This window comes from Argiope bruennichi, chromosome 1 (genome assembly GCF_947563725.1).
Source record: "Argiope bruennichi chromosome 1, qqArgBrue1.1, whole genome shotgun sequence".
In the NCBI taxonomy this organism is placed as follows: domain Eukaryota; kingdom Metazoa; phylum Arthropoda; class Arachnida; order Araneae; family Araneidae; genus Argiope; species Argiope bruennichi.
Genome location: NC_079151.1, coordinates 117,178,179 through 117,195,047, shown reverse-complemented (window position 1 = coordinate 117,195,047; position 16,869 = coordinate 117,178,179). Strand labels below are relative to the sequence as shown.

General features: G+C 31.9%; 1 protein-coding gene across 1 annotated transcript in view; it reads right to left on the bottom strand.

Annotated features, from left to right (window-relative positions):
• Nucleotides 1-5,458, bottom strand: part of LOC129969425 (alkylglycerol monooxygenase-like) — a 39,230-nt gene extending 33,772 nt beyond the window's left edge. Inside the window, exon 1 of the mRNA XM_056083996.1 lies at nucleotides 4,967-5,458. Coding sequence (XP_055939971.1) covers nucleotides 4,967-5,119 — 153 coding nt within the window. The 5' untranslated portion in view covers nucleotides 5,120-5,458. The remainder of the gene's footprint in view (nucleotides 1-4,966) is intronic.
• Nucleotides 5,459-16,869: the final 11,411 nt, after the last annotated feature.

Here is a 16,869-nt window from a genome sequence, read left to right as displayed (position 1 = left end):
TAAATCACCACATTTTAGACTGCTCTGAATTCGAAAAGCACATTTTTGGTATTATGTTTTGTCTGTGAACACATTACTCAAACACACTCTGAGCTAAACGGATGAAATTTAGTATATGGACTTACGACTAAATTAAAAGATTTCTATCAAATTTTGAATCAGGAAATCAGTCTGCCTGGTTATTCGATTATGAAGTGAACATGATCATTCCAAAACGCAAAGAGATAGATAAAAGTTGGCACACAAGTTTAGCATCAAAAATATATATTCTGATCAAATTTTGAACCAAATCTGTGAGAGGGTTGACCGTCTGTTGGTGTGTTCTTTCGTGCTCATATAAATACAATATCTCATAAACTCAATTACTTAAATCAGTGAAATTCAGTATTTGATCTTGTATTACAACTGTAGTTTTGTGCCAATTTTCGGTTTCAATCTAGAAAAATGTCAACTAAAATGTATATTTACAAGATAAATTCAGTAAAAATGTTAGATTCAAGCCAAAAAATATATTTCCTAGCTATTATTCGCTAATGCCATGAAATCTTGGGTAAGGTCGCTAATGCCATGAAATCTTAGGTAAGATCGCTAATGCCATGCAATCTTGGGTAAGATCGCCAATGCCATGCAATCTTGGGTAAGGTCGCTAATGCCATGAAATATTGGGTAAGGTCGCTAATGCCATGAAATATTGGGTAAGGTCGCTAATGCCATGATATATTGGGTAAGGTCGCTAATGTCATGTAATATTGGGTAATATCGCTAATGCCATGCAATCTTGGGTTAGATCGCTAATGCCATGCAATTTTGGGTAAGATCGCTAATGCCATGAAATCTTGGGTAAGATCGCTAATGCCATGCAATCTTGGGTAAGATCGCTAATGCCATGCAAGGGCATTTGCGACCTTACCCAAGATAGAGGGAAGGAAGGGAGGGTTAAGAAGAGGAGGGGGATAAGACTTTAATTGGGGAGCATGCGAGAAAGTTTTTGAAAAACCACTCCGCTTGTTTAAGGTGACAAACGTCGAAGCGGAATCCATTTCTTGTCACACTTGAAGTGACTGATCTCTTATTTATTGAACTGACGGCCATGAACTGACGATCATGCAAATTTTGGAAAGTAGCAAGCACTAATTAAAACGCACGCCATTTCCATTTGTTGCAAAATTCTAAAGTTCCTGCTTCCTCCATATATTTGGAATCCATAGAAAATTCTGCTTTTTCTTCTAATTCCTATATATTTTGTGTGGTTACATTCGGGCAGTTCGTATCTGCTTTACATCTTCACTTAATGTGCAAAGACGGCCAGTGATTTTTTTTTCCTTTGCCTATGCAACTGCCCTCTATCAAATTTCTTGCACAAATTGCAAATCTGTTTATGACGAAGTGGCTGTTTGTTAGACCATGAACCTTTTCTAGAAATTTCTAGAACGTTCTAGAAACTTTTCTAGAACCATGGGAATTATGCTTCCCATCAATTCTTCAATCTTTGTAAGAAGTTATGTAGTTTGGCATAAGTTCTGACAAATATTTCAGTAAGGCAGGAAATTAGATGCTTCAGTTCCTTATCTCACACTAAATGATGTGCTTGATTTTCTAATTATTATTTAACCAAATTAATTATTTAATCTAATTAAATGTATCTAATAAGCTAAATGATTCACTTTTCTTAAGCCAATGTCAATCCTAAAAATATTTTAATATATTATGACTAGAAAAAATGGCCTTTACGAAGTGCACTTGAACTCAAGTGCAGTAATGAATTCACTCTTTACTTACTGAAACACACGAAACAACTTTTTTACTGAACCATCGCCATTTTCACATAAACAAGAAACAGGGCTGCTGCTATATTCGAATACAAAAAATAAAATATTCAACTGTTCTCTATCTAGTGATGTGTAGGGTGATCCTATCTATTGAAGGTCATTAGAAATAAATATTTTGAATTTGTCGCTTCTTTTTGAATCACTCTGTACTTATTGAAACCATTCTATCGATAGGAATATTTTTTCGCGAATGCTTTTCTTACTTATTTTCCAGGGACAGTCGTGCGTAGGCGGTGCGGAATTCACACTCAGCAATTTTTTTTATGGTTCAAAAATTTAAATACTAATTTATTAAATTTAATATATAATATTTAAATTCATCAACAATCAGCCACAATTTTTCTTTAAGGGTCATTGACCTTAGAAGAAATAAAAGAGTAAACCGAGATGAAAAACTCTTTTGTATACAGTAAAAACAGTCTCTTAAGCAGAAGAGAAAAACTGCTTAAGAGACTGTATTTTTCTACATTTCTGACTAAAAGAGATAGACGGGGTGTTATCATGTTTCAATGTCTCAGATATGATTGCCACAAATTAACTAACGAAAGTTTTATTAGAAAATATCATAGATATTTTCAGCTTGCTTAACAAATAAAAAAATTATTTGAGTAACTTATTTAGATATGAATATATAGTTACAGTAAAAGTTTTGCTTTCTTTCATAGAGATATTCTCTATTTATAATATTCAAAAACACTCACATCAAAATTAATCATTAAACTAGGATTGAAAAAAAATAGTGATCCACAAACAGAGAGAAATATAATACCATTTATAAAATAGGACAAATTCTGAAAGTAAATATTAGCGAAAACTCTAATAAATCAGTATAAATATAAAATAAAATTGCAGACCACAGCTCATTGATATTTGTTACAATTCAGCAAATAAAATGTGGAATTTATGATTCCATAATTCATTTTTATTCATGCTTAGATTTATTCTTACACTGATAAATCTATCAATTTAAATATTAAAATATATTCTGCCTGAATTATTTGACGCCCATACAGAAATTGGGATTTGCATATTCTATAATAAAGCAGATCAAATGATACACTTCTAATTCCGCATAGCGTTACAGACGGCGATGGATAATTATATTGTAGGTTTTCTTCTACTATGCATGCATGCTCAGTAATAATGCGCAGTTTCTTCTATCACAATATTCAACAGAATAAGAAAACGCCGAAAAGCCTAGAAGATGTTAGAAATGACTTTCAATTCTTTTTATCATTTACTGCAGAATAAGATTTTCTTCGGACCCAAAGCTTGAAAATAAATATGATGATGAAAGTTGATTTATTAATAAATAAATCTAATTCATTTAAATAGTTTTTATTGTAATTAAATTTTAAAAAGAGTTTTCGAGAATTTTTTCTTCTGTTAAAGAACTCAAGGAGCTTTAAAAATTTTCCAGGTACCATATTATCAATACGAAGCTATATGGAATCGTTATTCGTAATTTTAAGATACTCTGACTTCGAAAGAAACACGGGCTACTGCAAAAAATGCAATTTTTAAAAAAATATAAATGATTTTATTCTCATTTAAAAAATTTAGCCTCCCGCATTTAAATAGATAAGCTTACATAGATATAAAAGAATAAAATAATTAGTTTTTCCTAAGCAATTATTATTATTTGATCCGAATTTGAACTGTTTCTGAGTAATAAATAGACTAACATTTATTCTGTGGTACACATTGAATTGAGGTAAATTACAGTACTGCGATTTTCCAAGCCTTCTCAATTAATTTTAAGAGTTAAAATAGTAGTCATAGAACAATAAGGATTAAAAGTTGCGCCCCATTACAATTATGTTACATCTCCCATGGTATATATCATAAATATAGCAAAAATGTAAAGTATTCATTATGTGCACATTTTGTAATTTTTAAATGCTAGTTCTTAAAATGGATGAGCTTAGACCGTCAATTGTAGCTAGACAAAGTAAAATTCGTCGAGCAAAGCAAACATACAAGAAAACATCTGAGACTTAACGGTTGACATTGACAATAATACAAAGCGCATTACAGTTTTAGAAATAATTGGTTGAGAAACTATCAACTCCATATTTATTACCCCATTTCCCAATCAAGACATCTTGAAAGCCCCAAGCGATGGTCATTTAAAGGGTCCTCTATTCGTAATGTCTTGATCTGGTTTCACATTTCAACAAAATTTTAATCTAATTGACACATTTCGTTTTAACCCTTTAAAGGGCCATTTTTTTCTAGTCATATTATGTTAAAATATTTTTAGGCTTGAAATTAGAATAAGAAAAGGTATTCATTTAGCTTATTAGAAAATTTAATTTGATTAATTAATTAATTTGGTTAATTAATAATTAAGTATCAAATCAAGACACAACATTTTGTGTAAAATAAAGAACTAAAGCATCTAAGTTCCTGTCTTTCTAAAAAAATGTGTCAGAACTTATTGCAACCTACATAAATTCATACAAAGATTGATAAATTTGGTGGGAAGCATACTTCTCACGGCCCTAGAAAGCGTTAATTTAGATTTTTATTCGAGTAATTTTGTAAAAATACAAAACATTTTGAATTTTTTTTATGTATATCATAGAAAAATAACTCACGTTATTGAATTCTTTTCTTTCTTGCTTACAAATAAAAGCATTTATTTTTTATGGTAAATTAAAGCATATAATAAAACCTCAAACAAAAATTAACCTCCATTTAAAATGATTGGGTTTTTTTTAGAAATTGCTGAATGGAATAAAATAAATTAAATGAACACTTAATATTGAAATATAATATAAATAACAAAGTAATTACATTTTAATTACTTTAAAAGATGATTTTACTCATTCAATGTAAATAGATAATTCTAGTCATAATATTTCATAATTCATAGAACACGTATTTTTTATAATATTATTCGGAAGTTGCGTATATAAAATTGACCTGTTTGTGACCACCCTCATCACACCTTTGGCATCTTCCTAGTAGTAATTCATTAATTTTGTCACTAACACTACAAAAAACATAAACAGCCAAATAAGAAATTACAGAATTCCCAATTTTAGATATTGCTTTAGCTTTCTCAAGACCTTCTTTTTAATTATAAATGTGTTTTTTTTCTTAAGAAACAAAATAAAAGGAAAAGAACTTACTTCTTTATAATAATCAGGCACGTCTTTCACTTTTTCATACAAATGTTCCCTTGGATTCATTATGTAAAACATATATCCCAACCTTCTCAATAAATCGTTTGCTAATTCCATCGTATTGTTTTGAAGAATATTGATTCCAGACGCAACACTCATGATGCATTCGACTCGGGAGTGAGATGCTGTCTCGACAAAATGGAAAACTATGATGATATCAAATTTTTTCACAGTCTAAACTCGAATAGAGCAATTCCTACCTCACCCAAGTGTCAAATATTCTAAGCATACAAACTTCACATACTCTTGCCAAAAAAAAAGGAGGAAAAAACCGTGGAGAAAAGTAAACACTCGTAATGTTTACTCACCTAGTAAAAATGTCTTTCACTCTAAGTTCGAATAAGTACTGCGCCATTTTTCTTTCCAAGAGAAAGTTAAGTCTTTACATTATTATATGCACAGCATCTTCTAAACGCCGAGAGCAATAAAAACGGTTTCGCCTTGAAACTAAAAGTATGTCAATAGTTATTAACATGTCTTTGTTTCCAGAAGTTGTCTTTCGGAAGGTTTGTTTTGGCTACATTTAAAGCTGAAACTTTTATGTTAATTAATGAAAATTCTTTAATCAAACAGATTTCGCAATGCTGGGAAACCACCTCGTCCATTTATGTTTAACAAGTTTGAACATAAATGAGGATGACCTTGATGTTATTGCTTTCAGATGGCTAAATGCAGAGAATTAAAAAAAAAAAAAAAAAAAAAAAAAAAGTTTTCTAACATTCAGTGGTTGATATCTGACTATGCAGCTGCCTTGAGGCTGGGGGAGGAGAAGTAGGCAGGGGCTGGTAGGAGAGTCCCAGGTGGGTCGATAAAAAAATATTGCTAGTTTAGCAGCAAATTAAATAAATTTGTAAAAAATATGAATTCTATGAATTACAAAATATTGCGATAAATATTAGTACTCTTTCAAGTTTAAATAGCCAAGTTCATATCTGTTTCATTATTTAATTTTCACTTAATTTAACAGGATTGATGAATGCTAAGCATCTTCTTAATTAGTATTGCATTCAAATATGAGTGCAACCTAATAAATAAAATAAAAGCAGGCATATTTAAAATAGTTATTGAATTAAAACATTGACCTAAAATAACTCATCAATATGTTGATTAAGTAAAAGATGTGCCGAAATGTGATGTTAAATTGTTGACAAATTTATTAAATGAGAAACTTCATGATTCATTCAGCCTTATGTTGCAAAATATCTAAATCCCTTACAGCAAATAGCCCACAATTCCTGAATTACTTTTTTCCAACATTCTTTGAAAATGCTTCATTTCTCCAATTCAAATAAGCACCAATTCTTCAAAATAAACATAATTAAATCAATTATAAACGAATCAAATAATCATTTATAAGTTGATTTAGTCGAATCAATTTTAGACTTTCTGTTCAAATATGTAAAAGCACAGAGAATTCGATCCATAACCCTTTCACTATTGCACCGTCCTAATCGGCCATGGAAATTCAAGCCAGGCGGGTCAGTTTCTGCTTCGAACGTATGTTGTAGGATGTAAATCGAGTTATCACCAAGGATGTTCTCGCTTTACATCCTGCAATTCTTGTTTGCAACAGAACAGAATAGGCTTGCCAGGATAGAATTTGCACGGCCAGTTGGGCCTGGTCAGTTGTGAAAGGGTTAATAATATAATTGAATTTATAGACTATATACTACTTAAAAGGCGTTTCTAATTTTGTATATCTTCCGTGAGTACCACATATCTTCACCAAATTTGTTGTGGTGTGAAAGGTTTACAAATTATTCTTTCAATGTACTCGATTACAAAGTGAACTAATGGTTTCAAATTCTTCCTTTTTCATTTTTGTATACGCATAAAAGTAAGTATATGCATATGCAATCCATATATGCATAAAGAGAAAGAGAAATAATCGTTAAAAAAATGAAAGCCTCGAGATTTTGACGAATCCCATATTTCGGGCTCTCCTGAGTCCAATAAATTCATTTTTGAATTATGTGTGTCTATTTGTGAACATGCTAATTCAAAAACGCTTTGAGCTAGATGGATGAAATGTGACTTACAGTCTTGTTGATTTCCATCAAAATTTGAATATATTCCATTCAGAGAAAAATCTGTTTATCTGTCAGCAAGCGAATACGATTGACTTCCAAACAGAGAAAACGGATAAAATGTAATAACAAGATGCTACAGACGACGGTCTGACAGACAGATGGTCAACAAGGGGTTGACCGTCTGTTGTTTGTGCTTTCAGAATTATGTAAAGTGATAACACAAAGGCGAAATGACTTATATATATCAAATTTTTTATGGAACTTTATGACATTAATTGTAGTGTCTGTGTCAAATTTTCGTTTCAATTCGTTGGGGAAAGCGTGCCTAAAACACAGTTTCGATTTTCGAATACTATTAACCGTCTGCCAGGGATTAATAGCCAAATAACTCGCCAAGGATTACACACAACAAAAGATACTAAATTCCCGCTAATGGTTAATGTTCCGCAACTATTGTACGCCAGTGTCGTGCAAGATGTTCTCTAGCATAACATTTTTATAAGAGAGTGTGCAAGAAAGTTTTAGGGAGACCACCCTCTCTGATTTCTTAAGCCCTCTGCCGATTTGTATGAGATTTTCTACCACAGGTAATCCGTTACAATCATATCTGAAATATATTTAACAGTTTAACAATTACAATCATATCTGAAATATATTTAATAGTTTAACAATTACAATCATATCTGAAATATATTTAACAGTTTAACAATTACAATCATATCTGAAATATATTTAACAGTTTAACAACCCATCTAGATTGGCACATCTTCTAGTTTTATTTCAATAATAACCGCATCAAATATAACCTTCTATAAGTACCGCGAGATTTTTTTTCCCCCTTCCCTTGTCATTCTTTGAAAGCTTTGTTAGAAAAAAGGACAACAGAACCTATGACCCGTTTCGAACAAGGTTAAGTAAAGATTGAGTTCGCAACGTTTGCAGCCAGGGGTTGTCCTCAACTTGAGGTGGTTCTAAAGAGGAAAAAAAAGAGAGAGAGAGATTAGGTTATTGAGGCCTTCTTGACATATGAAGGTGAATCTACAAGAGACTCTTTAGAATTGAAGGCAACCCCGCAAACAACTTTTTTCGCTCATTTTAAAATCAAGAAAAATCTTTAACCAGAAGGAGTGCCCCTCCCCCCCCCAAAAAAAAACCTTCTAGCTTACTCTCTAATAAAACTGTTATCCTAGAAAGCGGCCTTGCATGTCACTGGCATACAATAACTACGAAGCATCAAACTTTGGAGTGAATTTAGCATTTTTACTGAATCTATTGTGTCATCCTTCGCGAATTATTTGGCGATTAATCCCTGGAATGCGGTAATAATTTCCGAAAATCAAATTTGTGTTATAGACACGTTTTTCCGAATTGACTGAAACAAGAATCTGACACGGACCTACAATTGTAATTGCAAATTCCCTTACCAAATTTGATATATTTAAGTAATTGCGTCTTTGAGTGATCACGCTTGCAAATTTCTGAAAGTGTAAACTGAACCTGAGATTTTGACAATTCTCCACGTTTTAATACCACCCTGAGTTCGGAAAACACATTTTTGGAAAATTTCGTCTATCTGTCTGTGACATAGATAACTCAAAAACGTTTTGAGACACAGCTGAAATTTGGTGTGCGGTTTTTACTCTAAATTTGAAAATTGCTCTCAAATTTTGAGTAAAATCTGTTCAGAGGAAGTCTGTCTGTCTGCCCGGCTGTTCGAATATAAACTGACATGATAATTGCAAAATGAAAAGCGCTATATGAATAAAATTCGCTACGCAGGTTTAACATCTATAGTATAGATATTTTGAGTCAAATTAAACTAAGGGCGGCTGTCTATCGGTCTGTACTTTCAGAAATATGTAAACGCGGTAATTCAAAAACGCAATGACTTAAATGTATCAAATTTGGTATGGGATTTTGTGACTACAAGTGCAGTTTTATGCCAAATTTTTGATTCAATCGGTTGAGGAAAGCGTGTCTAAAACACAAATTCGATTTTTGGATACTATTAACGCATACCAGGAACTCATCGCCAAGGATGACACGATAGATTCGGTAAAAACGCTAAATTTACACCAAAAAATATTTTTTTTCTATTGTACACCAATATCATGTAAGGCGTTCTCTAATATAACAAGTTTATTATAAAGTATGCGAGAAAGTTTGAGGAAGACCACTCTCACTGGTTTGTAGAATACACTAAAAACATTTTTAATGTTTTATGCGAAAATGAGAATGGTATCAATTTAAACATAGTTTCTTTAACTTTAAAGTCGTCAACAAAATGATTGTTGCTCGATAAAGTTTTTAATTTTGTAATGAAAAGTATGATATTTAGATTAATTTTTGTTTAAAAAATCTAATTATAATTTCAGAAAACCCTTTTTATTGAGCACCTATAACCCAAGAAGTAACTACGATTTAAAATTCTGCAGTTCAAAGTCTAATGATCTGCTCTAAAATAAGGTTTTGAGCGAAGTTTCCATTGTCTTCAACTGAGGAACTTTCGATTAAATAATTTCCCACTGATTCTTCCTTCTTTTACATACACATATTTTAAAGACCGAAGTTATCTGATTTCGTTGTACTAATTCGGGATGCTTTGATCGGATTTGTGTATCTGTTAACGTAACTAGTGTCAAAGCATTCTTCAACAAAGAACGCATCTAACTTTGTATCGATTGCGGCTGGATAACCTACCATGCTAAATAGGCAAATGTATGATCTTGTAACAGAGACTATATAAAATGAATGAGGAAACCAAATTCAATCAGTCTTGTTTAAAACAAATTATCAATAATTTAGAATAATTAAAAAAAATATTCGATATTTTCACTAAAAATAAGGTTTTTAGCATTGTCGTCTATCTAAAAGAATTTTTAAATAAGGATTTTAAGGATAAGATGAAACACGAACAATATCATGTTCTAACATGACGGCACCCCTCCATCTAAGATCCTATCAAAATTAAGTTCTAGGGCCGCGCTGGCCTGGTGGTGAGGTCTCGGCTTCAGAACCGGAGTGTTTCAGATTTCATACCCGATTCGACCGCAGAAGCGTCATGTAAGTCGGTCTGGTACAAGTTAAATCCATCGTGGCCAAACATTCTCCCGCTGGTGTGGTGTGGAAGTTTGGAGAGGCGGGTGCCAGTTCAGGTGTCGTCCTCGCCATCTGACAGCTGCTCAAAGTCCTTAGTGTTGCCAAAATAACCTTAGTGTTGCTTTAAAAACGGGACGTTAATATAACTAAAACAAAAACATAACCATGCCCTGGGGTATGATGGTTCCGTAGTGGCCCCCGTGCTTACTTAACTTGATCCCACCGGACTTTTTCTTATGAGAACACATAAAAGACCAGGTCTATACGACCCCTTATCCAATATTTTTTAGAATCTTTGACAGCGCCTGATTATGCATCCATATAACATCTGGCATGGTGGACAATGTACGGAGAGAAATCCAGCGTAGAGTGAAATGCGTACAATGGTTAACGAAGTTCATTTCGAGCAATATAAATAAATAAATAATCCTTAAGACAGGAAGGAGTCAGTTTCTTTCTTCAACTCTTTATGACATGACAATTTCCGAAATCGTAATCAAATAAATGTTAATTTTTTTAATTAATTAATTTATTTTTGCATTTAATTTGAGTTTCAATGTGCACAGGGTATCTTCTCGTACGAAATCAAAAATGTGCCACAATTTTTTATTTGACTTTTTTCTCGTATCTTTCACCGTTTACATGATAAGACCGCTAATTCCAAAATTTGTCGACAGATGGCGATGCAAGTTGCCACCTCGAGTAGCGCATAGCCTTTTTACTATACCTAGACACAAACTTTATGGACTGAGCCGTTAAACTAAATAAGAGGAATGTAATGAATATAAGAGGGGAAATCCTCTTAGAAAATAAGAGGAAAATAAGAGGAATGTAATGAATATAAGAGGGGATTCTGTATATACATATAAGCAACGTTAGATAAAATTGATTCTGGTTTTCTGAAATATAAAACGATTCATTAATAAAATTTATATGTAGCATCTGCAAGAGACATCCTTAGAAATTAATAAAATTCAACTAGGTTGTTTATTTATTTAATTAATTTAATTTAATTATCCTCAAAGTATTTGAATTAGAGAATAATCTTGATTGAATTGCAACTTGCCATTACTAAAAACTTTCAACTTATTGTAGACAAATCCGACAAGAGAACAGATACAATTCCTCTAATTTAGCTTCAAAATAATTTATAATAATAAAATCTTACATTTAATTCAAGCCAACTGAGTATTAATTAGTTCATTAAAATTCTTCATCCACTTAACTTCTTTTGTTTTTAAAATTTTGCCAGGATATTTGTTAAAAAATGTTCTCAGAGTTTCTTTTACTGACGTCGAAAAGATTATTAATATTTGAGTCTATTTTTAATGAGATTCTTGAGATTTAATTGCGCAGAAATCTAATTATAGAAAAAAAATTATTCTCATTTTCCATTCTAGACTTTATTATATAAATCAAAGAACAAGTTGTAACACTAATTTGTTCTAGCATGATCATGGGCATATTTAATCAAACTTTAAGGAAGAATACTCTTTTTTTTTTTTTTTTTTTTCACTACTGATAATTTAGTTCGAATTTAACAAAATTCCTAATAATCTAAATCTTTTTTAATACTTATAATAAATTCCTATAGCTACAAACATAAATTAATCGAACGTGGCTGCAGTCTGCATATAAATGTCTAATTTGGATAATAAAGCATGTAAAATAATATTAAATAAACTGAAATAACTAAATTTAAAAAATCATAAAACGTTTTCTTGTTTACTTATTTTTCTTGAACAATGCTTCTGTAATGTATAATTATATGGAAAAAACTGATTTATAAAACACTGTCCGCACATCAGGAAACGCGAAAAAAATCTATTTCTATTCTTATAAACCCCTTCGAATTCAGTAAAAAAGAAAAAAATAATCTGCTTTGACAGTGATATTCTGAAGAATATTAGATCCTTTATGGTCTTCAACAGTAGAACTTCTGATGAAATAATCCTCCACACATTCTTCCTTTACTGTTGTTGTTTCGTACGGCACTTATCATAGACAAGCCCGCTGACAAAGTCAATGATTTTAAGCCGAGAATTTTAGCGTCTCTTGTTTCAGTAAGGCCATTTAGGGTCAAGAGAACGATTTAGTTACTCATGCGTCACAAACTCTCTTTATGGGGCGGATTTCATTCATACATTTCATTCGCTTAACCACAGATCGTAATTTAGACCAGAATCAGAGAACGATCATCTCAAAACCAGTAGCCCCAGTTGTATTGTCTCGACTTGGAGGACTTTGTGATCACGACAAATTTATACGTGCACCGGCCACCTTATACACGGAGAATTTTCAGACGCCGGGATTCAAACTCACTTCCCAAGGGCTGCGAGTTTAACGCCCTACCAACCAGGCTATTCTACACATATTTTAAAGACCTGAGCTACCTGATTTTGTCTTGCTAATTCGAGATGCTTCGCATTCATGCATCTTTTAGCGTAACCAGTGCCAAAGCATTCTTGACAAAGAACGTATTTAACATAGTATCGATTGCCTTTGGATGGCATGCCATACTAAATGGACGAATGTGTGATTTTATAATGGAGACTATATAAAATGAATATAGAAATTTATTTAATACAAATACCCAGAAGATTGGCTGTGACGCCATTAGATCCTAGCCTTCCAATATTTCTGAACTTTACAGTTTAAAAGCACAAGTGGAGAGTACGAGTCAAGATGAGAAGCATCAAAAATTTGATGTTGCCTGCACAGAGGACAAAAGAGAGACTCACAAAGCCCAAGCCAATACAAGTACGCGGACAAACAGTCATGGCCTTTAGTAAGGCGGAAAAATGTCACAACTGCACTTCTATGAGAATCTGGTACCAACTATGTAACCTCAAGCAGTGAGGCGGGTGGCTTACCAGCAGAGTCCCACAATGCCCTCTGCTTTATCCTAGGGGCATATCTTCTTTTTATCAGGAGTTTAACTGAATGAAATGAAAGGCTTTTCAAAGGTCCCTGGGGGACTCTAGCACCCCTTTTTGGCCAAAAAGTCTGCAGTCTCGTTTCCAGGAATCCCACAGTGAGCTGGGATCCTCTAGAAAGAAACAGAGATTGACATTGAGAGCTTTCTGCACTCCTTTATACGTGTATTATCCGTGTATTGTTTGTTTGCAAGAGATTGAAGAGCAGACAAGGAGTCTGACAAAATAACTGCTCTGCAGAATGATAATAGTCTCAATTGAGGCGATATAAATAGCTTCAATTTCGCCATAATGTAGGAATTAAATTCAAACAAGTTTATAAATAAAAACTTACCAAAAATTTAGAATAATTTTAGAATAAGAAGGAATAATTTAGAATTAGAAGGACCAGCAATTCAGATTTGTTTCGAATCTAAAGCGAATAAGCTCGAGTACATGAACAAAAACTGTTCCCTACTGTTCGATCATGAACAAACAATACAACAAGCAGAAAATATATGATAATGATGTTTTCTTGTTAATGATGGAGAAAATATTTTGTAAATATATGTACAAACTTGTTCTTTCATACAATGCCATAGTAAGATATGATAAAAGTAAATGTGAAAAAGGAATTACTTAAACATTAGATTACCCATGTACTTATTTATACATGCATGTTTAAACTAAAAAATCAATGCATTTTATTCAAAGTAATTAGATCTTGAATATCAGCCCCCAACCCCCCTCTCTTTATTTTTAGGCACTTATTCTTATCGTTAAGTGCTTTTTCCCTCATAGCCATTGCAGACTAATATTCTCCAAAAAATTAATTATTTTCCCCTTAATTACGTGCTTTAGTTTTTTTTAATGAGTTATATCTTGAATATTCTATGAATAAATATTTTAAACATTCTTTTATCAAAACATCTTTATCCAAAATTTATTAAAAATGGAGAAACATTTGGAATTATATATATATATATATATATATATATATATATATATATATATATATATTGACATAAAAATAATTCCTTCGTAAAAATTGAAGGGAAAAAATGACGCTGAATGTAGAATCTAACGCTGAATGTAGAATCTGAAAAATTAGGATACTAATTTATTTAATAAGTTTAGCGCTTTCTTGGGTAAACTATTTTAGTAAAAAAGCTTCAATATCACATAATTTTTTTTTCTGATCAATTTCAGACTCTAATGCTACCATTAGTGAAATATTTATACTCTAATAAATTAAATTGCAAAATACAGATATTTTTTTGTTAGATAAATCTAATTTACAATTACACAATTTACTTATTCCAGTGATTTATAATAATTCACACAATTTGGCTATAGTCAAGCAGCGCTTGTTAACACGCATATTCAAAAAGCATGCCGTCTCAGAGCTCTTGATAACACGCAATATAAAAAGAGTGCCGTCAGTAGTATTTAATGTTTTATTAAATTTATTTAAGCCATTAATCAGATTTTAGTTGGAGATGAGATTAGAGATTAGAAATTCTTGATAATCCATTGCCGAAGATGTAACAATTGGATTAAGATTCTTTTTCGAAATATTCAAAGAAGTCTGAATCGGAGAAAATAGCCCTATTCATTAATATAAATGCTTCAATTTTCTTAATAATTCCACCAATAGGTGATCGTAATAGTAGATGAAAATAAAATAAAAAATTAATTTCTTTCATAAATCATGATATTTTAGCCAAAAAAACAAAGAACAATCGGACATTCACTTCTAAATTCACAATTCATTAATGAATCTTAATGTCGATTTTTTTTGGTAACCAAAAATAGTTGGCAAAATACATCTTATTCACCAATCATTTTGTAGGTTATATTGCCAAAAGTAGCGCCATTTATTAACTGAATGAGCGACATTTCAAAATCTGCAACTTTGCGGAGTTGATGTCGACATCTCCGTTGCATTGATTTCTTAGACAAACCAATTAAAATGACGAAGTAAACATCTTATTAACTTACCATCTAACTTCTTATTGTTACCTATAAGTAACATCTTATTAACTATCAGCTATTTTGCCGATTTAAACAGTAACTTGGATATTTCCTTGTTATTGATATATTAACTTTAAAACTGGTTTTAAATTATCACATTCGTTAATGTCCAGTTCTCCACAACCGTTCCAAAGCAGTGAAAAATTTTGCCAACGAATAATTTTCTAGCCGACGGGGGAGAGGGGGAGGGGCAAGCGGTTACCAATAGGGTAGGAGAATTGCCCCCTACTAAGGCCACTTCTGAAATGGCAAAATAATGCTAACACTCAAAATAAGATTTTCGAGCATTTAAATTAGTTCTTTTTCAGGTGCAAAAGAGGTGAAAGAATATCTCAACTCTTTGCTTCTAGAGGTCAACATATGCCTGACTGAAAAATTTAGAATTTCGACAAATGATGAATTTTAACATTTCAGCACATTCTCAATAGACTGTGTGACCAAAATAGTAATGACATTAACCAAGTATACCATCTCCATCATTCTATTAATGGGGCAGTCAAAATCACTCGCATTACAATAACAGTTTTATTTATTATGTTTTTTAATCATAGAAAGAAAGAAAAAAAAACTGTCGTTCAGAATAATTGAATTGAAAGAACAGATTTTTGTTGGACTTAATTATGAAAAACTTCTAGTATGGTTTTTTTCCCCTCCCCTCAGATCTTTTCTTTTTATCGAATTGTGTTGGATCTGAAAATAAATGTCTTGTTTGTTTGCTTTTCAACGCTTAAGTTTTGTTTTAAAAGATATTTCTAAGTACCAATTATTACGCAATTTTAAAAAATCAGCCAAAGTCAAATCTCCCTAGTTTTCCTTAGAATTAAAATATCACTGCTTATTATGTTTATTTATTTAAAAATGTTCGAATAAAAACGCATTTAAAAACAATCCAGATATTTAAACATTCAAAAGCTGTTGCTTTATTTAGCATACAGCATTCGTCTAAGAAAATAACAGTGCATGATATTTTCATGCAATTATAGAATTATTTTCGTATTCTCTGACATTACCTACAAATCATTAGACTTTTACCCAAATAACTGGAGATATAGGTAGAAAGCAATTGGAATGGTCTCCCCGAAGTTTTCTCGCATGTTCTCTAATAAATATGCTATTTTCTCATCCCCACACATGCATAAAATTGTAGACATGGAATACAGCCGTGACACCACGAGCGCATAATTTTTATTTTCAGATTTCCGAACATGAGCATTATACATATTATTATGAAGAAAATGAACTATGCATATAGAATGCCCCCCCCCCACCTCTAATAATGTCATTCTAATCCAATTATACTGGACAAAGTTACGAATATCACAGTTTTTTAGTTTCCAAGTTGCACAAGAGTTTTATGCTTTGTGATATAGAAAAGAAAACAGTACTTATGCATTAATAGGATGGCACTGACGAACAATAGCTACGAAGTATTGATCATTGAATGAATCCAGTGTGCTACCTTTAACTTCTTTTGAAGGAGGGAGGAGGTGATTAATCATTGGATGTATACACAAGTACCAGAAAATCAAATATACAGGGTGTTCATTAATTATTGTCGGGGTTTCCATACCTCATAACTTTCGAATAAAAAATATTACGCAAAAACCGATTACGTATTCGTAAATTACAACTCAAAGAATTTTATTAATGATATTAAAGTGTAAAGCTTGCACAATTTACACTTTGTAGGCATTCAGCTGAAGGCGATTATGTATTCGTAAATTACAACTCAAAGAATTATGTATTTGTAAATTACAACTCAAAGAATTAT